Below are 27,476 nucleotides of genomic sequence, written 5' to 3'. Positions count from 1 at the left end.
CCTGCTTGCAATGTACATAAAAGTGGCATGTTTCTTGGAACTCTTTTTGAAAACTGATTTAAATATTATTTTGAATCCATGCATTTGGTCTTAAGTTACAAAAAGTTATTTCAATTTCAAACAAGAAATTTTATGCACTGTTTAATGTATTCTTCTCTCAGCTTAGTCATTCCGGCTCTCTTGATGTCCTATACACATTTAAAGAGAGATATCTTTATTCCAACCATTCCTTCAAAACAAATTCCCTTAAGGCTATTCATGCCTTAAAAACGAGTCATTTTGATGACCTCCCTACTTTTTAAATAAGTTATCTTGATATTATCTAAACATTCCAAACAAATCATCCCAATATCATCCATGTTTTCAAAATAAGTCTACTTGATGCCCTTAAGACCTTCAACCCCTATTGATGCCATCCATACCTTTTGAATGCATCTTCTTGGTGCCCACATGCTTTTAAACCCATTACAATTAAAAATAAATAAGAAATCATTTTATATAGTGCTCAGGTCCCTTGCAACTCTCTAGGCGTCTTTAGGTTTTGTTTTGGCAGATTTCAGAAAACGTGAAGATTTTAAAGAATGAATGTTTTAAGAATGAATGTTTTGAAAAGTCAATATTGTTTTCTGACTTATGGGTTAGTTAGGAGGTCAAAAAAGTTCTCCTGCTTGTTCTTAGTAAGATGGTTAATAATTTTGTAAACTTTATCAAGTCAATTGTTGAATGACGGGCTTTAATGAATTACAGCCCAGTTTAACAGGGAAAATATGTAACAATACAACAAGTATTCTTTTTAATAAATTATGTGTACACCTATGTTTTAAATAGATGCCTTTATTTCATGCAAAACATTATCCAGGTTTTCAGTAGAATTTTTAATTCAAATTTAATAATTTTTGTATTTTTCTTTAGTAATTTTTTTTTTTGTAAAAACTCACACATGTTCTCATTGTTTTTCACTGTAGGATCAACTCTGGTGACTAGTGTAATGTCAACGATGTCAACACAGATGACAACAGTGCCAGAGCATAATGAAACTTGCGAAGAACCGAAGATATTCACACCTTGCATCAGATTGCGTACTTGTGAAATGTTAGCAGGAGAAAATGACACAATGCTGAACGATGATGATTGTGTACGTGGATGTATGTGCCAGGGTCATTTGGTGCAGCACAATGGCAATTGCATTGTCCCAACTGATTGTCCTTGTTACCATCAAGAAACAGGACAATTCCTGAAAGTAAGTGGTTTGAGTATGTTTTGTTTTTTAGATGATGTAGAAATATCTATATAGCATAGCACTGGGGATTTCGTTGATCCATATGGATTGTCCGTTGTTTTCTTCATTGACTGAAACAGATTTTCATCTCCCGTTGGCATGTAGTTAATCCATTGGATAATGACATTTTTAGCAATGGTGGCAGTATTATTATTATTATCATAATTATTATTATTATAGCACTAAGAACAATCCGGAAAAACTTTGAAAAAAGAATGGGAGAGACTGGAATCATGGGGGGGGACTGAGAAGATACAATGGTTGAAATATTAAGGAAAACACTTGAATGCAGAGACTAATATGTATGAGCTACAAATGCTAATCGGGCATATAGAAACTGCAACAGAAGTAAAACAAAAAGATAGATGAAACACTACATAGAATCAAGAAAATTAAAACCATATAATTAAAAATTACTCCCCCTTTTAAAGAAACTGTACTGTCGGGATCAACTAGAACCATACCAAATAGTCATGAAGAGTCAAGGAGGATGGAAAGACCGAGAAGAGAAAGCACTAACTAGATCTCTATTGGATGAGTGCAAAGGTGACTGGGACCTTGGGGAGGCTTATTGCCATCCAAATTCCAGCAAAGGCTAATGGTCGTTGCCAGCGAGAATTCGATGACAAACGACCATTGCAATAACACAAATTCATTTGCAAAGATTATCAAAAGATGTGAAGAGTACTGGAAATCTGGGGAGATGTTGTTACTTAGACTCCAAGGAGCACCACAGGCTGTTGACGAAAAGGAATCTTTGATGATGGCCTTTGTGAAAACTCCTAGTGGGTACAAATAATCTATAAATATAAAAGCGAAAATGTATGTATGTATGTGTGTTCGCTTTTTCTGTGTGTCTACAAAAGGCTTCTTTCAGAGAAGCGGTCGGTCGGTTCACAACTTTTTAAAACTTTTTATATCACATACAAATCGTAATATCTCACAGTTAACAACGAAGCTCGCCTGTCTATTTAATTTGCTCGATTTCGGGAAGATAAATATTCAATAGTTGTCGCTCGCCATATGTGGGTTAGTCTTTTTCCTATAACATCCTCGGGGAAAAACAAAAAGCGTTCATCAGTAAATACTATCCCGCAGTCAAACCTGACCTCATTAACTCATTAAAACGGGCACCTGCTAAATCCAACTAATTAAATAAATTCAAACGTTTTTCCGTTAGCATCTCGCGGTGGGGCAATGGTTAACATCGCACGTTTTTTTGTTGGGTTTTTTTTCACACTTTAATTTACAACTTTACCTCAACGGTTCGAGTTCGATCCTCATACTTACTTTTTTTAACCCCCCCCCCCCAACACCCGGGCAATGCCGGGTACCCCTCGCTAGTAATACTATAAAAGTAAAAAGGCTTATTATTTTTAGTTCTGCAATTTATTAATTTTTGAATGAGATCAAAATAGAATCAGTAGTGGTATTTAATTGTGACCCAATGGGTCATGGGTACATACAGTTAATTTATAAAAAGGAATGGAGATAAAAAATAAATTCCCATTGTAACTTCTTCATTTTAAAATCTACTATATTTTTCTCATTTCATTTGTGTTTCAGATCAATGACACAATTCCTCTCGAAACTAAAGAAGATTGTGTGACCATATATGGAAAATGTACACCAGAAGGGATTAAAAAAGTTGTTAACATGTCTTGTACCACAGGTATGTTTAAGAAAAACTACTACTACTACTACTACTACTACAATTAATAATAATTATTATTATTATTCGATATTCAAAGTTGTGTGTATATACATGTATACATGCATGTAGACATATAAATATTATATATACGTAATTGAATAAAAAACAAAACGTTTCTGTGTAGCTTATTTGACATAAGCATATTTTTATACTACTATATATAAGGCAGCCGTCTTTGTTTTACCTTGTTTCTAGTTTAGAGGTGGGCTGAGCACATATCGAGTTTTAGTGTATCAAATTAAAAGCTAACCTTATTTTAACACATGGTTACTGAAAAAATCTATCTTTCCTAGTTATTTTGTTACTTTTGGCCATTATAGAGATTTATTTAGTTTTTTTATTCATTAATTTATTTTATATATGTATGTAGTTATCATAAAGTGTTGTGTTTTCTATGTGTACAGTTAGTTGTTATTTCGCTTCTACAATTTAGTCATTTCACTTGTGATGATCTGATAAAACTGTGAAACTGCAGTAAAATGTTAAAGTTAAGTGCATTTTATTACTTATGGATGTAGACCTATAAATGCAATGTTTGTTTTTTTTCTTCCAGAATGCGATCACCCATTAATCTGGCAGAAATGTGCCTGTCATCGCACTTGTATGGACCACAATCATATGTGTGATATGGCTAACTGCCGCCCTGGATGCTCTTGTCCTCGAGGAACATTCTTTCAAGATGGTGAATGCGTTGTTAAATGTGGCTGTAAAGTTAATGGAACTGTGATTGAAGAGGGAGATTCTTTCTTTTCGTCGGAATGTGAAAAATGTAAATGCACTGACAACAAACTCAAGTGTGGAGAAATATGTGACGTTACCTGTGAAAAGGTATTTTTTGGGACACAAAATAATTTAAATTAGCACGAAAAATAATTAATACTGTTTGTATGGAAGCCATTAAAGTTACAATTGTTGAAAAATAACTCATTTTTAAACTGTCATTGAAAAAAATCTTAATGTTGCTATAAAATTACCCAAAAAATGTTTTCCTAAATATGTTATCTTAAGTATCAATAAATGTTGTGTTGTTCTAACAAATTGCATAAAAAATTGAAAACTTTTCTGGGATGCAAACCGGGAATTATTTGTGTCCATAGGCGGGAAAGTTTTATGTTTTTGAGAACTGAACCTGACTCCAATAAAACATTTTAGCATATTGAACTGCTGTATAAAGTGGAAAAAAGCTGATGATATTCAAATGATTGATTCTGAAGTACAGTAAAAGAAGTAGAATAAATATGGAGGATCTAGACAGTAAAGGGAGATGCGTGCCAAGCAAGAGACATAGTTGGTATGGTCACATTGAAAGAATGGATCAAAGTTCTTGGATTAGTAGATGCAGAACGGTTTAAATCAGCAGTAGGAAAAGAGAAACATAGGAGGACGTGATAAGGATGGACTTGGAAGAAAGAGGGATAAATAAACACTTGCCAGATATAGGTTAACTTGGAAGTCAATTCCTAGAAGCTGTCTAGCATATGCCAGCATTTGTATTATTTTAATTATTTGAATTACTGCTCTCATCACAAGGATACATGGCATAACGGATAAAGTATTAGATACAATTCAGTTTTAAGTGACACTTTTCTAGAGGGTGATGGTTTAATGCTCAGTTTGGGTGATACTACGAATACAATTGCGAATTACTTAAAACTTCTAACCGATCATGGTTGATAGAAACGATAGTATACTACCTTCATGGATTAAATAAAAAGTTCCATTCGAAATTTTGTAGATTCCAAAGTTTAACAGGATAGACCTGAAGCAAGTTGGATGTTACATCGGCCAAAACATTGTAAGAACAGTACTCAAAATGTAACAGTAATCTGAATAATCCAAATAATAAAAATTATCAATCTTCAAAATTTCAGAAACATAATATGCCAGCGTGTAAAACGATATTAAACCGAATATGATTAATGATAATACAAGATGCGGCAGAAATATCTCCCACATTTTGACATGCGATCTTCCCAGTTTCAGCAATCATTAGTTTCTCAGCAATCATTAATTTGTATGGATGGAACTGCATAGACTGTTCGATCAGACAATCCCAAGGCCAAAGCATGTTTGCGAGCTGAATGTGTAGAAGATTGGGTAACAGAAAATCTCACAGCTTGAATACTGTCTGGCATTCGTGCGCTTCAAAGTCTTCCAGGTGACTTTCTTTAAAGTGCCGAACCTGTAGTTTTGAAATTTGCAACCCATAGCTGTATTGATTTTCTATCTAGAACAGGGTTTTAATTTGAAATGAACTCGGAAAGCTCTCTGTGTTGCAGTTACATATTCACCATTCTTCAAAAACATTTCTACAGTAAAAGCTCAATGTGCACCAATCCAAATAATTTTGTTTGATGGCAAATTATTAGCTGCAGGAAAACATCATTGATACTTGCATAAGTTCATTAGTAACATCATTGAAAAATTTAAATGTGGGAGGTATTTCTATTGCACAGGATAGATAAGCATTAAAAATAAAATATATAATTATAACTTTAATAATTAAAATAAAATAAATTAAAGAAATCTTCAACAAACCTGCAACAAATATTAATATCCTGATTAGTTTTGTTTTTTATTTTTTTAATTTAGATAAAAGTTTCTACTTTCCCCTTAATATATTTGTATTCTATTTTGTCACAGGGATATAAAATAGAAAATTCTAATCTTTATGATGGAATTTGTTGCCGTTGTATTCCTGAAAAACCTATGTGTGAATATCCACCAAAATCCGGTAAATTCTATGATGTAAGTACTCATTTATTTCTCATTTTTTCTGATACTAAAAATCATATTCAGTTTTTTGGACAGAATCAGGTTAAATTTTCTTTTCTTTACTTATCGATATATCACATCATATGAATCTACATACACATACAATTGTGTATACATATTTTTGGCAAAAAAACAGGTACAAATTCACCAAAGAAAATGCCAACTATGGAATCATTAGTAAAATTCACAATCCTTTTAACTATATTTGGTACAAATAAACTTCAATATAAGTTTTACTTACCCACCAAATTTCAGCTACAAATATTCAATAGTTTTTGCTTTATTACCGTTCAATGGTACATTTTAAATATCCATCTGCATTGCAAGCACATCTGAATACGATGTGCAAAATTGTCAATAACTCTGACACACTCTTGTCTTGACCTATCCTGTTGAAAGCACTATTTATCCCTTATAATATCTTAACAAGCATTTGCTAAGCTATTGATACTGATTGACCATTCATTCTTATCTTTAAACCAGTAAAGACCTATAATTTCGAATTTTGGTATTGCAATTCATTTGACAACAGGACACAGCTGCATGTCACACCTCCGAAAAAAAACTTACAAGTGCCTATCTCAAACTTCATCAATCCTACCTACCCCCCTCGACTCGCTTGATTGCAGCTCTGTGGATTTGTGTAGGGAATAATTGAGAAGACAAACTGATTGTCAGGACGAAACTGGTGTTTAGGTATTTTGCAGAGGATACTGTGAAGGCAGTGGCGTAGCAAGGGCGAGGCGTGGGGGGGGGCGCTGAGGGCAGTTCGCTCCGGGCGGCATTTTGAGAGGGTAAAAAATAAATAAACAGAAATGAAAGCTAACAAAATATCTGAAATTTTATGCCGAAAAGGTTGTAAAACATTGGGACTTTTAGAGATATCGGAACCAGAAAAATGTGTCCCTATTTTATGAACGACACATTTCAGGGGCGGTATTTTGAGAGGCTGAAAATAGAAAATAAAAAATAGATAAAAGCTAACAAAAAATTGGATTTTTTTACTGAAAAGTCTTTAAAAAATGGGAACTTTTGGCGGTATTGGAATCGGAAAAATGTATCCCTATTTTACAAGCGGCTCATGTCAGGGGGCGGCATTTTGAGAGGTGAAAAATAGAAAATAGAAAAAAATTAAATAGAAATAAATAAAAGCTAACAAAATATCTTAAATTTTATATCGAAAAGTTTGTAAAAAAATCGGTAATTTTTGAGGTATTGAAATCGGAAAAATGTGTCCCTATTTTACGAGCGGCACATACCAGGGGGCGGTATTTTGTGAGGATAAAAATAGAAAATAGAAAAAATAAATAAAGGCTAATAAAAATCGGAATTTTTTACCGAAAGGTTTTTAAAAAATCGGATCTTTTGGAGGTATTGGAATCGGAAAAATCTATCTCCTATTTTACCATGTCGGGGAGCAGCATTTTGAGATTACACAAATAGAAAATAGAAAAAAAATTTAAAAAATAAAAGCTAACAAAATATCTTAAATTGTATACCGAAAAGTTTGTAAAAAAATCGGAACTTTTGGAGGTATTGGAATCAGAAAAATGTGTCCCTATTTTACGAGCGGCACATACCAGGGGGCGGCATTTTGTGAGGATAAAAAAAAAATGAAAAAACTAAATAAAAGCTAATAAAATATTTTAAATTTTATACTGAAAAGTTTGTAAAAAAATTGGAACTTTTGGAGGTATCGAAATCGGAGGGGGGCGACAAAAGAGGTAATCATATGCCAGCGGTGGGGGGGGGGGGCACAACAGGTAATCATATGCAAGCGGGAGGGGGGCAAATTTTACTACCGCCCCCGGCAGCAAAATCTGATGCTACGCCACTGTGTGAAGGCTGTATTTTCTAGGCTCAAGTCCTGCCTAGAAGCCATGGTGGAAGCGCAGACCAGCTTTTTAGAGTTTGTATTCAGCAAAAAATTCTCTAAGAGTTGCACTTTGCATTTTGAGAACATATCAACTATTGGCCAAAGTATGTTTTCTCTTTCCTTTTCAAAAAGGGTCAAATTTGTCTCCAACACCTTGTATATTCTTGAATCAAATGTTTTTTCAGGTTAATGCCGAATGGAATGATGGTCCTTGTACGAAACTAACATGTGAACCTGGTCCAATGTTAAAGAAAGAGACTATTAAATGCTCTGACCAACCCTGTTATGGAACTTGGGAGTACATAGAAGGAAAATGCTGTCCAATTTGCAAACCAGGAAACTTAACAACTGTTCAAACAACAGTATTTTTGTCAACAACGCCAAGTCAAATGTCGACCACAACAGGTAATACAATGTCTACTTGTTCCATTTTAGTCTCGGGTAAAACACATCTTGTTTATTGACATATTTTTAAGAGTACTGATTGTAAAGTGTTAAAAACTGATGGCTAACTAGGTAGACGATCACTGTTAATATGTGTATGATTTTTGTTAAAATATATGCTGGGAAACTTTGATGAAATAAAAAAATGATTTCTATGTTCAAATCCCACTAAACTTTTATTTCCTTTTTGCATACATAGTGTATATTAACAAGAAATAACTATGATCAGTACATTGTGCAGAAATCCTTAATAACTACATACAGTAAATATGATTCTAATTACCATATACTTGCCAACATATGAAAATTGGATGTGACACATAACTGAACTTAATATTAGGTATGTCCATTTTTAGTGCTACAGGGCTTTAATGAGGGTAGAGCAGTTACTATATTTTGATCCAGACTTGAATTTTGGAAGAAAATGTTATTTATTCAAGATTTTAAATATTACTTTTCTAGACAATAACATGCAAATACGATTTCAAGTGAAAAAAAAAAAACAATAAAATAAAAACAAGTATATATATTTTTTTAAATTTCAAATATTCCCATTTTTTAAATCGAAAGAGTTGGACAACCACCTTTAAGACTAAACTGCAAAGGAAAATAAGTTGGTAAGACTAAAACATGATTTCTTAGTCTGAGGCTCATTTTCTATTTACTTGTCTCCACATGAGGACAGAGTTAAACAATAGGTCAGTTTTTAATGTGAGGAAAATTCAGCTCCCTAGAAAAGGATACTGGATTGGTACAAAAATTAAAATTACCTCAGCCCAGAAGAACTTCTTCTTCACTGATCGAGGATAGAAAAATTAACGTGGAGTAACAGAACAGATACTATACTTCACTCCTTTGCAAAAGAGTCTGAAACTCAGTTTCATTCGAAGGCAGTGTAATAAGTAATCAAGAGTAAACTCATTTATTTTGATTACCTTCGTTTCGGAGAACTCTTTAGTTAAGTGCAAAACTAAAAGCTTACTACAGCTGTATCAGTTATTCTAAGTAGAATAAAGCTTTCTCAAGTTTTCTGTTATTCTCGTTTCTCATTATAGATCGACATCACTAAGAATATATGAATTAACAATAAAGTAATAACTTATTTTAGTGAAGGTAGTTGATTTACCTGACTATGCAACTCTCTACCTGTATATATATACATATCCTAAAATTGGAGTACAAACTGAAGGTTACCATTGTCGACTAAGGAAATAGTCTATCGGGCATTAATATGTACTATGATATATGGCAGTGAACATTGAGAATATGTGGTGCATTAAGATAAATGATATAAAGATAATAAGATGGATATGTAATGTGAGGCTTGGATTGATAACTTCAGAAGAAGATGGAATCTGGACAGTAGTAAAAATGTGTGCAGAATATTATGTTGAAAGAATGAGAAAAAATGAATGAAAGCTACTGAATGAAATAGATTTTAAAAATTAATGAAAATTTAATAAAAAATTTAAGCCAATTATAAAAATTACCAACTTTGTAGGAGATTCTTTTATATTTTTTAAATGTTAGCTGAACATACAAACATGCATGCATACACACAGACATTTGCCCTTTATATAATAAAAGATGAAACATGTTTGTGTGTGAAAATCTTTGAAGATTAAATAGCATTATTCACTATGCAAAATGTTTTCTAAGCTTTTGGGAATTAAAGGCTCTTGTATGTTTGAAGGACACAAATAGTTAAAAAGTAAAATTTAGAAATATCAATTCCACAAAAAATTATGAGGTGACTCCCCCCAAAAAAATGTCACGTATGAAATCATTAATAAAATTCACAATCCAACCAAATTTTGTACAAATAAACTTTAGTCTATAACAAACATAACCACAAAATTTCAGTTATGAATATCTAAAATTGTAAGTTTTATTGTTGTATAATGATAAGCACACTAGGATAAGATATGCAAAATAGTCAATATTCTTCTCCTGACACTTTTTGGTTGTGATTGTTGGTTCAGTTCAATAGTCTGGAAAGGGTTTTTAAAGAAATTAGCTTTGAGATAGCTACCGAATAAAAAATCTGGGTTATTGAGGTAGTGAAACCCGTTTAGTATCACATCTACTGATGGGACGAAGAATAATATCACTGCAGATCATTTGATAACAATAATATTATTTATAAATTATCCACTATATAGAATCCACTATTTATATCAATAATATTTACTATACAATATCCACCCTTTTCATGTCAGTAATGTTGACTATAGAATATTCATTATACAGTACCGACATTCTTATATTAATAATACTCACTATGCATTAATTGATATACAGTCCTTACTTCACCGCTGCCAACTTCAGACAAAAAATATTTTCTAGGAAATAAAATGCAGAAAATAGTTTTTAATATGCTAAATCTAACAAAATGTTCCTTTTTGTTCTTTTTCTACTTAAAATCACCACATCAGGACGCACTTCAACAACGTCAGGAACTACTTCAACAACGCCAGGTGAGAAATGAATTAATTGATGATATAAGTATTCACACATTAAGACACTAGATTAAGATAAAAAAAAACAATACTTAGTATCTTATGTAAGTGTTATTATGAAGATTGTTGAAACAATGTTATTTGCAAAAGTATAAATTGTGAAATTGAAACAAATATATCATATTCATTTTTTGCATAGGTAATACTTTACAAATATGGAAAAACATAGCTTTAAGTAAAACTATGGGTTAAATTTATTGACTAATTGTTATTTTCATGCAAAATAGTAAAAATTAATGTTTTCTTATTGTTTTGTTTCAATTACAGTTCGATGTGAAGCTATTGCAGGCATGGATAATAAAATACTCATTCCTGATGACTTCATTAGTGGAACACCAGAAACACCAAGCTCTCCTATAAATAATGTCAGACCTGAGGGGTCTGGATGGATTGCACCAGTACCGACTTCATCTCTTGACCCGAAACCAACTATTACAGTCAAACTTACCGATGATCCCGAAGGGGTAGAGCTAACAAAGGTCGATGTGAATGGCAATGCCGAGAAATTCACAATTCTTGTACAATATCCAGGATCAGAATATTTCAAAAATATTCCTGATGGCACTAAAATCACTGGACCATATATTTCAAAGACATTTGACAAAGTGACTGCAATCAAGGTTATTTTGGAAGAAAAAGAAGCTGATCAGAGTGCAAACTATAGAGTTTGGCTGGATATTGAAGCATGTTTCAAATTGCCAAGTAAGGACATTTAATAATCTTTAGTTCAAGTAGTTTATCTATATTTTAACCAACTCTACATATTATTCCTATCATTGTGAGATTTGTTGTAAAAACATCCAAAAATCTAACTTCACAATTTTTTACACCACTATTGTATGGTTAAGCTAACGAAATTGCTATAATTATAGCTTATAGTTGCTCTTATTGTGACATTAAATGTTCCTTTTTGCTTTTGTCTTTTATATGATTTTCATTTTGAATTCATGTAGTCTTTTTCTACTTCTTTTTTGAATAGTCAGTGACAAGCATAAACGTCCGTTATAGATATAAAATGTGAATCAGCTTTTCTTTTTTTCCTGTACAGTAGACTGACTTTGACATTTCTCTTTGGTACCGGTTTTTGTTTCTCAGTTTAAAGCTACCCTGAAAAAAATTAAAATAGTTTTAATATTTTTTCTGATTCAAAAACAAACAAATATACTAAGAAATATAATACAAAAAAAGTTTGATAAAACAAAAATCTATTTGACTTTGAATGACTAATAAATAATAAAGTTTAATCAATTTCTCCAATAATGTTGCTATTGTAATTATTATATATTTATTTGCAGCATTACCAATAACAACATCCACAGAGAAAACTACCACAGTAGGTAAGTCGGTTAATATTTGGAGGCATTTTAAATTTTTTCTAATAAACACTGTTTTATAATTTATTGATATTCTTTGCACAATTTTCAGTGAAATAAACCTGAATTAAATGTTTATCAATTTATTTGTATTATCAGCTTATTAAAAGCTTTGAGTTAGATACTGTTTATTATAATTAAAATATCAGATTATATGCAAAATGTTTAAAACATTAATAACTTTTTAAAGTTTTCAGATAAAGGTTAAAGCAAGGTGTATAGATGCTAAAATAGACATTCACTGTTTGTCTATTCCAATGTAATTTTTTTTTAAATCGCTTGAGACAAGACATGAATCTACTTGATGTAAGGAACTAAAAAATACCACTTCTAGTCAAACAATAGTCAACGATAAGTGTTAGATGAATAGAGTTTGAACGAGAAATCAGCAATTCTTTCCCCTTTTATATCTACTTCATCATCATCATCATCACTGGACGGAAAATACATAACAATAATATTAACTATACAGTATCCATTTTTTTATAAAAATATATCCACTAAAATTGATATAGTATTTCTATCTACAACCGCCATCTTCACATCAAAAGCAATTTTATAAGATACAATGTACAGAAAATATTTTTACAATATCCTAAATCTAACAAAATTTTACTTTTTCTTTTTCTACTGAAAATCGATGCCTAAAATAACCACAACATCAGGACGTACTTCAACAACATCAGGTAAGAAACTAATTAATTGATGATTTAAATATTCACATATTATGACAATAAACTGAAATAAATATTATTCTTAGCATCATATGTGAGAAGTATACTTTCAAATTTTTAAGACATTGCCTTTGCAAACGTAACAATTATTTGAGTGGAATTAAAACAAATATTTCTTTCATATTGTCTTTGTGATATTTTACTAAAATAGAAATGTTATTTCATTGAGGCTTATAGGTAAATGACGACTGATTGACTAATATTTATTTTCATGAACAATTATCACGTAGTTGGGTTCTGCCATTAAAATGACATGCAGGTTAGCATTTCAAGCCGTGACATGGGTGTGATGTCACAAAGCAGAATGCATGCATAGACACAGAGAATGGGCTTGGCAAGCAGGAGACGGGTCTTTTTCTTTCCCACTTTGTTGAAGAACCAACTATGTCTGGTGCCGTATAATGACAGTAAGCTGTGTCTGGTACCATGTTATGACAGACTGTGGACGTGGATGAGAAAACGAGAAAACAGACTGATGTTAACTACGTGTTGGCGACTTGCATGTTAAACAAAGAAAATAAAGAACTTTTTTATCTACAGTAAAAGTTTGTGTTGAAGTTCTTACTTTCTTTGCAACTGTCTCTACATACAATGCTTGGATCCGTTACAGAGAATTTCAGTGAAATTTTTTATTTTATTTTATTTTTTTTTTGTGCCACTTACAGTTCGATGTGAGTCTACTATAGATAGGAAATTAATGACAACCACGTACCAATAATTAACTTAAATATCCAAGCTATATCTTCACTGATATTTGTAATATCCACTATATATATATATACATATATATATATATATATATATATATATATATATATATATATATATATATATCCAATATACTTCGACAATACTACTTTCTCATTAATAGGTAATTTCTATAATATAACCTTTCAAACAAATCCAATATCTCTTGCTTTTACATTTTTTCACGTAACAGTGACCCCTAAAATCACCACAACATCAGGACGCACTTCAACAACGTCAGGAACTACTTCAACAACACCAGGTGAGAAATAAATTAATTGATGATTTAAGGATTCACACATTAAGACACTAGATTACGATAAAAAAAACAATACTTAGTATCTTATGTAAGTGTTATTATGAAGATTGTTGAAACAATGTTATTTTCAAAAGTATAAATTGTGAAATTGAAACAAATATATCATATTCATTTTTTGCATAGGTAATACTTTACAAATATGGAAAAACATAGCTTTTAGTAAAACATTGGGTTAAATTTATTGACTAATTGTTATTTTCATGTAAAATTGTAAAAATTAATGTTTTCTTATTGTTTTGTTTCAATTACAGTTCGATGTGAAGCTATTGCAGGCATGGATAATAAAATACTCATTCCTGATGACTTCATTAGTGGAACACCAGAAACACCAAGCTCTCCTATAAATAATGTCAGACCTGAGGGGTCTGGATGGATTGCACCAGTACCGACTTCATCTCTTGACCCGAAACCAACTATTACAGTCAAACTTACCGATGATCCCGAAGGGGTAGAGCTAACAAAGGTCGATGTGAATGGCAATGCCGAGAAATTCACAATTCTTGTACAATATCCAGGATCAGAATATTTCAAAAATATTCCTGATGGCACTAAAATCACTGGACCATATATTTCAAAGACATTTGACAAAGTGACTGCAATCAAGGTTATTTTGGAAGAAAAAGAAGCTGATCAGAGTGCAAACTATAGAGTTTGGCTGGATATTGAAGCATGTTTCAAATTGCCAAGTAAGGACATTTCAAATAACATATACTGAATGTTTTAGTCATACTTTTGCTAATCTATATCTATAAATAGTATTATCTTAGCGAGCGTATTTTGTTGCAAAACAATCGGGTATCTTTTATTTACAAAGTATTTTTTACAATAATATTACATGGCTTAGATAACAAAATAGCTATAATTATAGCTAATAGTTGCTAATATTTTTTGAAAGTGACGTTGTAGAATAGTATTAAGTAAAATTTTTCTGAATGTATTGTGATAATCTCTAGAAGTGAACTGCTTTAATTGTGAGTATTTCGGGCCACGTCTCCCTTAATCAATTTCATTTACAACTAGTGATACAAGTAATTTTCTAGCAAAGTTATTTTCAGATTACTTTTATTATAGAAATAAAATTATCTCATTCATCCAATTTACTAATGTCTATAGTTTATATGCTTAATGTGTTTCATGAAGAAATTACTTATAAAAAATGTAGTTATGTAAACTTTCTCAATCAATTAACATAGTTTTAATGTTATTTTTTTCTAATTTATACACAAACAAATATACTATGATGTTATATTGAAGATAAGTAAATAAAACTAAAACGTATTTAACTTTGAATGAAGAATAAACAGTTTAAATAATTTATCCAATAATATTGCTTATTTTAACTGTATATTCATTTTTCAGCATCTCCAACAACATCCACAAAGAAAACTACCACAGTCGGTAAGCAGATTACTATTTGGTGACATTTTTTTTTATTTTTGTTCCAAAATTCTATTTCATGATTTATTTATATTCATATTTTTGCATAATTTCAAATGATATACATTTTTCATTTGTTTATTTATTTTAATAATTAATTTACTGAAAGTATGCTTGAAATATTTTTAAATATAATAAGAACGTTAGATTATAAATAAAATGCTGTAAAACATAAATATGAATAACATGTTTTGAGTTCAGATAGAAGTTCAATTTACAACATGTATTGATGCTAAAATAGACTTTGATATTTTGTTCAATGTTTGACAATTTATTTCAAATTTAATTTTTAAAAGATTTTTCTTAAACGCTATTTTTCAAACTAATCCCAATATAAAACATTATATCAACAAGAAAAGATCGTATAAACTAAATATTCTGAATTTTCATTTCTGTTTTAGCCTAATTAGTTTATGAGCCAATTCCAAGCGGATTTGGTTAAGGCTGGAAAAATCGATTACATTCTTAATTTGTTGTCTTTCATTAATATAATTAATTAGCAAAATTATTATATACAAAATGTTTACAAACATAAGTAACTTTTTAAGTTTTCAAATGGGGGTTCAATCTATATATCTTGAGGCAAAAATAAAGCTTTATTTTTCTTCATTCCTTGTAATTTATTGTCTTTTGAATTTTCTGACCTGTTTATAAGTCAGCTTTATTAGCTCAGGAAGAACTGACGAGAATCTCAAATTTATTTTATCATTAAATCTAATAAAAAAGTTGCTTGAGAAATAAAAGCTCCTATTATCATCATATACAGTTTGTCAAAGCATAGATGACAGTTTCATGAAGGTCATCAGGCTATGATTACACTGTTCCAGTTTATGTTTTTCATATGATTGTGTTAATATTCCTCCACTTAATATTCTCCATTTGATATTGTATTTTTCATATGGCTGTGTTGATATTCCTCCATTTAATGTTTCTTTTAACTGTAAATTTTATCTTAGTATAGGTCTTCCCTGATTTCTCTTCCTTTGACACTAAGGAATAGAGCATTGGTAGACAGCCGTCTTCTTAATCCATCACATATTGTAGGTCTCACCTCTCCAATATTTCCTAGTTGTTGACCGTGGCTTATCAGACAACATTCATAATCTTCTTGACATAATTTACCATATAATCATGTAGTCTTTTTACTTCCATATGGTAACATATTCCATGCTTCTAATCAAAAGAGACTATTTAACAAAATGATGATTAAGCAGAGTAACCAACAGGAACAAACTATCCAGACAATGTGGGAATGCGGAATAAATGTTTAAGCTTACTTTTCATTACATCTGAAAATTTATAATGTTTAATATAAATTTACATTTAAAAACAAACTTTTCGGAAATTTAAAGCATCTTGCTTCTGAAAATAAACTTTTCAAGACATTGAACACTCCTTATGTCAATAAATCTTTTCTTGGCATTAAATGACCGCTAGAAGTTGAAATGCCGTTAAGCAAACACACTCACTTACTCAAGAAAATGAGCTACAAAAAATGGAACCGTATGAAGGTTCATGTTTAAGATTCATCCCATATAATACTTTTTAAATATATATATATATATATATATATATATATATATATATATATATATATATATATATATCTTTACTTCCATATACTAATAGCTATTTTGTATGATAAACTCTTTCAAACAAATCCAACATCTAAAAACGTTTGCTTCTCCATTTTTACACATAACAGTAACGCCTACAATCACCACAACACCAGGACGTACTCCAACAACATCAGGACGTACTCCAACAACATCAGGACGTACTCCAACAACACCAGGTGAGGAATTAATTCATTGATAATGTAAGGATTCGCACATTAAGAAAATAGTTTGAAATAAATAGCATTTACAGTATCATATGTAAGAATAATTATTCCGATTCCTAAGACAATTTAATTTTCAAAACTATCAATTATTCAAGTGAAATTTAAATAAATAAATCTTCTTTGTTTGTCTATGTAATACTTTACCAAAGTGGATTTTATAAAATTGAAGTTAAAGTTTAAATGATCAGAGATTTATTGTTTAATATATGTTTTCATTTTAAGTTATTAAATGAAGTTTTAATTATTACTTTATTTTTGTTCCAATTACAGTTCGATGTGAATCATCTAAAGGTATGAATGATAAAAGTCTCATTCCTGATGATTTAATTAGTGGAACACCAAACACACCAAACTCTCCCGTAAGTGATGCCAGACCTAATGGGCCTGGATGGATTGCACCTGTGCCGATTACATCAGGTGACTCGAAACCTAGCATCACTGTTAAACTGACTGATGACCCTCAAGGAATTGAGTTGGTCAAGGTTGATGTAAGCGGTAATGCTGAGAAGATCACAATTCTTGTACAATTACCAGGCTCTACAGGTTTTGTAGCAATTCCTGGTGCCAATAAAATCACTGGACCATATATTTCAAAGACATTTGACAAAGTGACTGCAATCAAGGTTATTTTGGAAGAAAAAGAAGCTGATCAGAGTGCAAACTATAGAGTTTGGCTGGATATTGAAGCATGTTTCAAATTGCCAAGTAAGGATATTTCATATTTTTTAGACCGAGTGTTTTATCCATATTTTACAAATTCTACATATAAATATTATTCCTGTTATGCGTATTAATATATGTCTCGGATAAAAAAAATATAGTTATAATTATGTCTAATCAAATATTTGCTACAATTTTCTGTAAGCCATCTTGCACAATGTTACTAATTAAAAGACGCTTCCTAAATATCTAGTAGGAGCTCTTAAGTTAAACTGCTTTAGAATTGCTTATTTGGACCTAATCTATCTAAATAAGCATTTTTAACTATAAATAATAAACAATTTTTAGTAGGAATATATTTTTAGATTACTATTTTCTCATATTGAAGTTTATTTGTTTATCCAACTTACTAGTGTCAAAATTTCAGTCTGCTTAGTCACTGTTGAAATTTTACAAATGTTTAGAATATTTTATATACAATAGAAATTATTACAAAATTACTTACAAATATGTAAATAATTCATTGTACTTAGAAGTTCCAAAATAACCTCAACCGTTGAAAGATTCAACATTATTTTTCATAGTTTATGTCTATATATGCACAAATAGATACATTTTTATGAAATATAAATTTAATTTTTTATCCATGTTTAAAAAATCATATTTTAATGTAACTTTGTAAATTGTACCCAAAATGGGGTCTTATTTTAAAATGACATACATTAAAAATCAAATACAAATTTTGAAATTTTTCAAGGTATTTTTTTTTAATTTTATCAAATCTGTTATTCTGTTAGGTGGTTGAGATTGAATTTTTTTTTGGTCCATATAATGTAAATTAATTTCAATAGTTTCAGAATTTATGATTCAATACTAGATTCATTATACATTGATATAATATCATGCTGATACCATTGGATAGAAAAGGACATTTCATATTCCTTACGATGAATACTATGTCCATATTTTTCCAATTTTACATGGTAAAATGATCCCTGTTATGAGGATAATTGTTGGAAAAAGAAGCAGTTATCTTTTATTCAATAAACATCTTGTATATTATTGAGTCATAACTTAGGTAAGAAAATAACTATAATTATATCCAGTCTAATAGTTGTTAGCAATTTCTATAAACGGACTTGCAGAAGCTTAGCTATTAAAAAATGGTTTATAAAAATATTGTTGAAGCTCCTAAAATACAATTGCTTTAATTGAAAGCATTTTGACCTCGACTTGCATATAAAAAAAGTTTGTTTTTTCTATAGAGATACGAGTAATTTTCTGTAACAATATTTTCAGATTCTTTTGTTAGATTAAGTTATCATATTTGTTTATCCAACTCACTATTGTTCAAATTCAATACAGGTTCGACACAAACTACTTCTCCATCTACTACACCAACTAAAACAACTACTGCTTTTACGGAAGTGTTACCTATAACAGAGGAAACAATTGAATGGACTTTCCCATCATCAACTGCTGAACCAGGTAAAACTAGTATTAACTGATTCTGTAGTTTAACTGACCTTGTCTCACAATTGCTTTTTTCCTTCACTCTCTTATTTCTGCTGTTCGTGTGTGTGTGTGTGTGTGTGTGTGTGTGTGTGTGTGTGTGTGTGTGTGTGTGTGTGTGCACACACCTTATGTACAAAACCTAAGCCAAAATGTTTGACTGTAACACAGAAGCAGTATATATTATTTATTAAAACTCCATTGTATGGTATGTGGATTTCGTGTAGCCTATTTCCTACTTTTTCAAAACCTTAGCAGAACAATGGGTTAGAGCGTTCATTAGCCATCAAAGTAGAAAACAAGGACATGCAACTTGCCAAAATGGAAGCAAAAACTGCTTCATCACTACTGGTGTTAATCATTCTTCACTGAAACGACAATATTCTGGTAATTTTTACTAGGAATTGTTGGATAATCACATATAGGTCTGATACACAAAGATAATATAAAAATAGCATATAAATCCTCTGCAAAGACAATTAATGGATTAATTAAAGATTCAGATTAATTAATGTATCAAAAAGATTAAATTATAACTAAGTCTGAAATTCTGAGACATTTGCCACATTACACTCAACACTTCCTATGACATCACTTATTTCAACCACATGAACTTAATTTCTAGTGGAAATTTCCATTTCTACTTGATTTAATTTATATGAGGAAACTTCATTTTACTAATGCATTCACACGCCATATTGCTACAACAATAAGCCTCCCCAGATTTCCATTTCATTTGAACATTGTTGCAAATCATTTTGCATTGTCACAACAGTCGTTTACTATTGAATTTTTGCTGAAATCCACCATTGATTCGAATGGCCATAAGCTTCTTTAGGATTCCAGTATTCCAAGAGAAGACAACTATTCTATCAACAGTGTTCTTTACTCGAAGGTTCACATGTCAATATCTCCATTTTGTGAAGTATCCCATAAGATGCTGTCTTGTCTTGAGGTGGCATTCACTACGAATAAGTTATGCTGGCTCCTTCCAATATATTCACTACGTCTCACATGAAAGCTGACAAATATCATAAGATGTATTTGCTTTGCCAGTAATAAGCATTTTTTGAAACTGTGCTTTTTAGATAAAGATCTTGCATTATGTCAGAAAATTTTCATTGATTCTCGCATCCAATTATTGGTCCCCCAATTTATCAGAAAGGAACCTATGTTTTCAGTGGCGTCTGTGCGTCCGTCCGTGTGTCCATCTGTGCATCCGTTAGTCCAGACGATTGCCAGATAACCGTCCATTAGTTTTTCCTTAAATTTTGCCACAAATTGTATTTTATTAAATAGATGTGCTCAAAAGAGATCAAAAATACCCCAAAATGGCCAAAAATGAAACGTTTTGCCCCATAACTTTGGACCCATCCATTAGATTTATCTGAAACTTGGCCTAAATGTGGAACCCATTGGTCTTAATATAAATCCAGTATGGGTGACTCTGGCAAAATTCTGGTTCGCATCCCTCTTGGACTTTTAGGGCTAAAAAAACATGCTTTTTTGGAGCTCTTTTTTCATATTACTCAAAAACTTCATATGTATGTCTATATAGTGGTTTTTCACTATATAGACATACATATCTATGCACCAGAGGGGGATCACACATGCGCAGCTTGTTTTGCTTACAAATATCTGTAATTGATAGAGGCATTAAGTTACAAAGATAGCATAAATTAAGTTATTACAGTTTGGTTTTTACTATAAATTTAATGAAGCGCAAATTTATATAAATGCTTTATTATAACATTTAATTACAGTCGGTATGCTCTAAGCATAAGTTGAATATTGTACGAGAATCATAAATTAAGTGCTTTTATTTCATTTATGCAGTGAGATATTTAAATATGATTAAAATTTTAAAAATGCTGTTATGGTAACTAATATTTGCTAGTATTCATTAAAAGAGGCCCGAGTCATAACAAGTAGAAAATAGTTTATAAATATATTGTGATAGCCTCTGAGCATATTTGACCCCATGTCTGTCTTAAATAATCCATTTCATCTATAGATAATCATACAACAATTTTTAGCAAATTTTTTTTGTTTACATTTTGTATTCACATTAAGTTATCTTATTTATTAATATAATTAGTATATATGTTTATGTTTGCATATACATAAACATATATACTAATTATATTATCGGATGCAGCTAGAAAACACCATATCACACTACCCACGCCTCAATGACTGATACAAGATAAATAACGACGGCCTCTTATTTAAATTATCTACTTAATCAGTTAATCATATAATTAATTTATAGAAACAGCAAAAAGAATAATGTTATATTATGACTAGTAACTCACAACATTTTAAACAATTTCTCCTAAAATCTTCATTTACAGGATCGTCAACAACAACCTTTACAAAATCAACAACCACAAAAGGTAAGTGAATATATATTTGATGGTAGCTTTTAATTATTTTCCACAATAAATAACAATATTCCATGATTTATCCTTATTTTTGCACAATCTCAAATAAAGTACAACAGGATTTTTTAAATTCATTTTTTTAATAATTATTTTGTGTAAAAAATACTTTAAAAATACTGTTTAGTATAATAAGAAAATCATATTATACCTAAGATATCTCAAAAAGTTACCAAAAACAACATATTTTAAAAGCATTTAAATGAGGGTTCAATATACAGAAATAATTGATCTTAAATTGTCCATGAATTATTGTTCTTTCTGTCATGAATTTAGACAAGGCAGAGTTGAGGAATTAAGATAACTCAAGTGATCTTCACTTCATGCTTTTATTTGTTTGTTTTTAAATGTTTGACATCATTGCTGAGAAAGAGGATAAATATTTTTGCAGTGACACCAATGAAGAAGACAACTTATAACAATTACATATTCCATGTAATTTATTGTTGTTTTATATGATAAAAATTGATTTCTTATTTTAAAATTGTCAACTGAACCCAAAATCAAGCCTCGTTTTAGCATTACATGTATTTTCAACTGCACATATAATATGATATATCCTTCAAATTTTAAGATTGGAAAAAATTGAAGATTTATTATATGACACATACTATGTAAGAAATTCCAATAGTTTTGAGCCAGGGGTTCATTATTACATATCAAAATAATATGACAATGATTCCATGTTTATTTTCTAAATCTATACTTAATTTTTCATCAATTAATTTACTTCTTTTGCAGTTCGATGTGAGTCTTTCATCTTTCCTAATGTATATTTAATTGAGCACTACGAGTACAACATTTAAATTATATCTATAACAATGTGTAAATTTGATTTCATTTATTGCAGTTCGATGTGAGTCTTCTAAGGGCATGAATGATAAAAGTCTCATCCCTGATGAATACCTTACTGGAACACCAGACACACCAAACTCTCCCATACGTTATGTCAGACCTAATGGACTTGGATGGCTTGCACCTGTGCCGACTACATCTACTGATCCGAAACCCAGTATTACAGTTAAACTGACTGATGACCCTGAAGGAGTAGAGCTAACAAAGGTTGATGTTAGTGGTAATGCAAAGAAAATCACAATTCTTGTAAAATATCCAGGATCGGAAGATTTCAAGAATATTCCTGGTGGCACTAAAATCACTGGACCGTATATCTCGACCACATTTGACAAAGTGACTGCAATCAAGGTTATTTTGGAAGAAAAAGAAGCTGATCAGAATCCAAACTATAGAGTATGGTTGGATATTGAAGCATGTTTCAAATTGCCAAGTAAGGACATTTCATATTCATTAGATTGTGTGCATTATTTATACTTGCCATGACGTTTTCTCAATATTCATGATAACAAGTTTCCAACGCTTATTTACTAGATATTTATCATTCTTTTTGCATCCATTGATATTGAATGTTTATCGCTTTTCCAGTTTGATAACTTCAATTTTTTTTTTCAATATAGCAACAATTAAAATAAAACCAAGTATTACAATGGTAATTAAGTGTAGCATGTGTTGAAACTCAATAAGATGGTTGCATATTCAGGTTTAAAAGATTAAAAATAAACATTCTATTTAGAAACTTTTACTTGATCACAAAAACATATCTATGATGAATAATATAGTGGAGGCACAGAACAATACCATTTCCTATATACATTATGGTTTACAGGATTACAAATAGGCATTCAAATTATTATTATTATTATTATTACTAGCGAGACTTGTGGAAATTCCACAGCAGCATTTTTCATATGTAGGCGTTCTGGTCATTCTGTAGGCGTTCTGTTCAGCATGGAAAAAGGCACAATCATATTGTTCTAGCCCTTTTATTAAAACTGTATCGTCCTCTTACTAAAATAATAACTTTTATATATTTCCAGGGCTGATTATTTCATTACAAACACACCGGTCAATTAACTCACATTTCATCATTTTTCACAATTATTGAATATGTTACTATGTTTGACAATAATTTATGCTAATTATAACCCACATAATCGCGCCTCCCTTTACTAAAATAATAAATTTGATATATTGTATGGGCTGATTATTTCATAAAAAAACACAACTATCAATTAACTCACATTTCATCATTTTTCACAATTATTGAATATGCTACTATATTCGACAACAATTTATGATAATTTTAACCCTCATAATCGCCTCCACCTTACTAAAATAATAAATTTAATATATTGTATGGGCTTATTATTTCATAAAAAAAACACAACTATCAATTAACTCACATTTCATCATTTTTTTATAATTCTTAGATATGGTACTAATTTCGACAATAATTTTTCATCCTTTAAACTCACCATATCGCACACCTTACTAAAAAAATAACTTTGATATATTGTCTAGACAGATTATTCCATTACAAACACACCAATCAATTAACTCACATTCCATCATTTTTCATAATTCTTAGATATGTTACTAATTTCGACAATTATTTTTCATCATTTTAACTGACATCATCCCTCCCTTACTAAAATAATAACTTTGATATATTGTCTGGCTTGATTATTTCATTGCAATCACACTAATGCATGAAATTACATATCATTTTTCATAATTCTTGGATATGGTACTAATGTCGACAATCATTTTTAGTAATTTAATCCATGCGTACTGCACTCTCTCACTCAAATAAAAACTTTGATATATTGTTTGGACTATTAATAAACTCACATTTCATAATTTTTCGTAATTCTTGGATATGTTACTAATTGCAACAATAGTTTTTCATAATTTAAGCCATCCTTATCGCCTTCCTTTACTGAAAAAAGGACTTTGATATATTGTCTGGTCTGATTATTTCATTGCAAACACACTAATGCATTAAATCACATATTATCATTTTTCATAATTCTTGGATATGTTACTAATTTCGAAAATCATTTTTCATAATTTAAACTATCCTTATCACCATCTCTTACTAACATAATAACTTTGATATATTATCTGGACTGATTATTTTATTATAAACACACCAATTAATTAACTCACATTTCATCATTTTTCATAATTCTTGGATATGTTACACATTTCGACCATAATTTTTTGTAATTAAAACCATCCCTATCGCCCTATCTTACTAAAATAATAACTTTGATATATAGTCTAGGTTGATTATTTCATTACAAATATACCAATCAATTAACTTGTATTTCATCATTTTTGGTAATTCTTGGATAGGTTACTAATTTCGACAATAATTTTTTATAATTTAGATCATCCTCATCGCCCTTCTCTTACTAGAAAATAACTTAGATGTATTGTCTGGGCAACTATGAATTTACTCACATTTTATCATATTTCACAATTCTTGGAGATGTTAGTAATTTCAACAATCACTTTTTACATTTTTAATCCACATTATCACCCCCTCCCACTACTAAAATAATAACTTTGATATATTATCTGGGCTGATTATTTCATTTCAAACACACCAATCAATTAACCCACACGTCGTCATTTTTCATAACTCTTGGATATGTTACTAATGTCGACAGTCATGTTCCTATCATTTTAAACCATATCATCGCCCCCCACCATTACTAAAATAATTACTTTGATATATTGTCGGGTCTGATTATTTCATTGCAAACACACTAATGCATTACAGCACAATGTTCTCAAGCAATTATCATAGTTTTAATGTTATTTTTTCTAATTTATACACAAACAAATATACTACATGTTATATTGAAGATAAGTAAATAAAACTAAAACGTATTTAACTTTGAATGAAGAATAAACAGTTTAAATAATTTATCCAATAATATTGCTTATTTTAACTGTATATTCATTTTTCAGCATCTCCAACAACATCCACAAAGAAAACTACCACAGTCGGTAAGCAGATTACTATTTGGGGACATTTTTTTAAATTTTTGTTCCAAAATTCTATTTCATGATTTATTTATATTCATATTTTGCATAATTTCAAATGATATACATTTTTCATTTGTTTATTTATTTTAATAATTAATTTACTGAAAGTATGCTTGAAATATTTTTAAATATAATAAGAACGTTAGATTATAAATAAAATGCTGTAAAACATAAATATGAATAACATGTTTTGAGTTCAGATAAAAGTTCAATTTACAACATGTATTGATGCTAAAATAGACTTTGATATTTTGTTCAATGTTTGACAATTTATTTCAAATTTAATTTTTAAAAGATTTTTCTTAAACGCTATTTTTCAAACTAATCCCAATATAAAACATTATATCAACAAGAAAAGATCGTATAAACTAAATATTCTGAATTTTCATTTCTGTTTTAGCCTAATTAGTTTATGAGCCAATACCAAGCGGATTTGGTTAAGGCTGGAAAAATCGATTACATTCTTAATTTGTTGTCTTTCATTAATATAATTAATTAGCAAAATTATTATATACAAAATGTTTACAAACATAAGTAACTTTTTAAGTTTTCAAATGGGGGCTCAATCTATATATCTTGAGGCAAAAATAAAGCTTTATTTTTCTTCATTCCTTGTAATTTATTGTCCTTTGAATTTTCTGACCTGTTTATAAGTCAGCTTTATTAGCTCAGGAAAAACTGACGAGAATCTCAAATTTATTTTATCATTAAATCTAATAAAAAAGTTGCTTGAGAAATAAAAGCTCCTATTATCATCATATACAGTTTGTCAAAGCATAGATGACAGTTTCATGAAGGTCATCAGGCTATGATTACACTGTTCCAGTTTATGTTTTTCATATGATTGTGTTAATATTCCTCCACTTAATATTCTCCATTTGATATTGTATTTTTCATATGGCTGTGTTGATATTCCTCCATTTAATGTTTCTTTTAACTGTAAATTTTATCTTAGTATAGGTCTTCACTGATTTCTCTTCCTTTGACACTAAGGAATAGAGCATTGGTAGACAGCCGTCTTCTTAATCCATCACATATTGTAGGTCTCACCTCTCCAATATTTCCTAGTTGTTGACCGTGGCTTATCAGACAACATTCATAATCTTCTTGACATAATTTACCATATAATCATGTAGTCTTTTTACTTCCATATGGTAACATATTCCATGCTTCTAATCAAAAGAGACTATTTAACAAAATGATGATTAAGCAGAGTAACCAACAGGAACAAAGTATCCAGACAATGTGGGAATGCGGAATAAATGTTTAAGCTTACTTTTCATTACATCTGAAAATTTATAATGTTTAATATAAATTTACATTTAAAAACAAACTTTTCGGAAATTTAAAGCATCTTGCTTCTGAAAATAAACTTTTCAAGACATTGAACCATCCTTATGTCAATAAATCTTTTCTTGGCATTAAATGACCGCTAGAAGTTGAAATGCCGTTAAGCAAACACACTCACTTACTCAAGAAAATGAGCTACAAAAAATGGAACCGTATGAAGGTTCATGTTTAAGATTCATCCCATATAATACTTTTTATATATATATATATATATATATATATATATATATATATATATATATATATATATCTTTACTTCCATATACTAATAGCTATTTTGTATGATAAACTCTTTCAAACAAATCCAACATCTAAAAACGTTTGCTTCTCCATTTTTACACATAACAGTAACGCCTACAATCACCACAACACCAGGACGTACTCCAACAACATCAGGACGTACTCCAACAACATCAGGACGTACTCCAACAACACCAGGTGAGGAATTAATTCATTGATAATGTAAGGATTCGCACATTAAGAAAATAGTTTGAAATAAATAGCATTTACAGTATCATATGTAAGAATAATTATTCCGATT

At 30.2% G+C, this 27,476-nt stretch overlaps 1 protein-coding gene across 1 annotated transcript in view; it reads left to right on the top strand.

Moving 5' to 3' along the window:
- The window catches only part of LOC145247313 (uncharacterized), a 558,870-nt gene that overhangs the window by 488,769 nt on the left and 42,625 nt on the right, over window positions 1–27,476 (top strand). Inside the window, exons 337-355 of the mRNA XM_080108949.1 lie at window positions 966–1,240; window positions 2,846–2,951; window positions 3,547–3,821; window positions 5,637–5,741; window positions 7,830–8,049; window positions 10,524–10,565; window positions 10,875–11,309; window positions 11,903–11,944; window positions 12,646–12,666; window positions 13,655–13,723; window positions 14,032–14,466; window positions 15,140–15,178; window positions 16,923–17,012; window positions 17,331–17,765; window positions 19,086–19,208; window positions 21,587–21,628; window positions 22,524–22,958; window positions 25,508–25,546; window positions 27,284–27,373. Of these exons, the coding sequence (XP_079965075.1) occupies window positions 966–1,240; window positions 2,846–2,951; window positions 3,547–3,821; window positions 5,637–5,741; window positions 7,830–8,049; window positions 10,524–10,565; window positions 10,875–11,309; window positions 11,903–11,944; window positions 12,646–12,666; window positions 13,655–13,723; window positions 14,032–14,466; window positions 15,140–15,178; window positions 16,923–17,012; window positions 17,331–17,765; window positions 19,086–19,208; window positions 21,587–21,628; window positions 22,524–22,958; window positions 25,508–25,546; window positions 27,284–27,373 (3,318 nt within the window). The remainder of the gene's footprint in view (window positions 1–965; window positions 1,241–2,845; window positions 2,952–3,546; window positions 3,822–5,636; window positions 5,742–7,829; window positions 8,050–10,523; window positions 10,566–10,874; window positions 11,310–11,902; window positions 11,945–12,645; window positions 12,667–13,654; window positions 13,724–14,031; window positions 14,467–15,139; window positions 15,179–16,922; window positions 17,013–17,330; window positions 17,766–19,085; window positions 19,209–21,586; window positions 21,629–22,523; window positions 22,959–25,507; window positions 25,547–27,283; window positions 27,374–27,476) is intronic.

The sequence above is a fragment of the Euprymna scolopes genome, chromosome 25 (assembly GCF_053919585.1).
Source record: "Euprymna scolopes isolate OS-2025 chromosome 25, ASM5391958v1, whole genome shotgun sequence".
Taxonomy (NCBI): Eukaryota; Metazoa; Mollusca; class Cephalopoda; order Sepiida; family Sepiolidae; genus Euprymna; species Euprymna scolopes.
The sequence above is the reverse complement of the archived record's forward strand: the minus strand, read 5'-3'. Positions and strand labels throughout refer to the sequence as shown.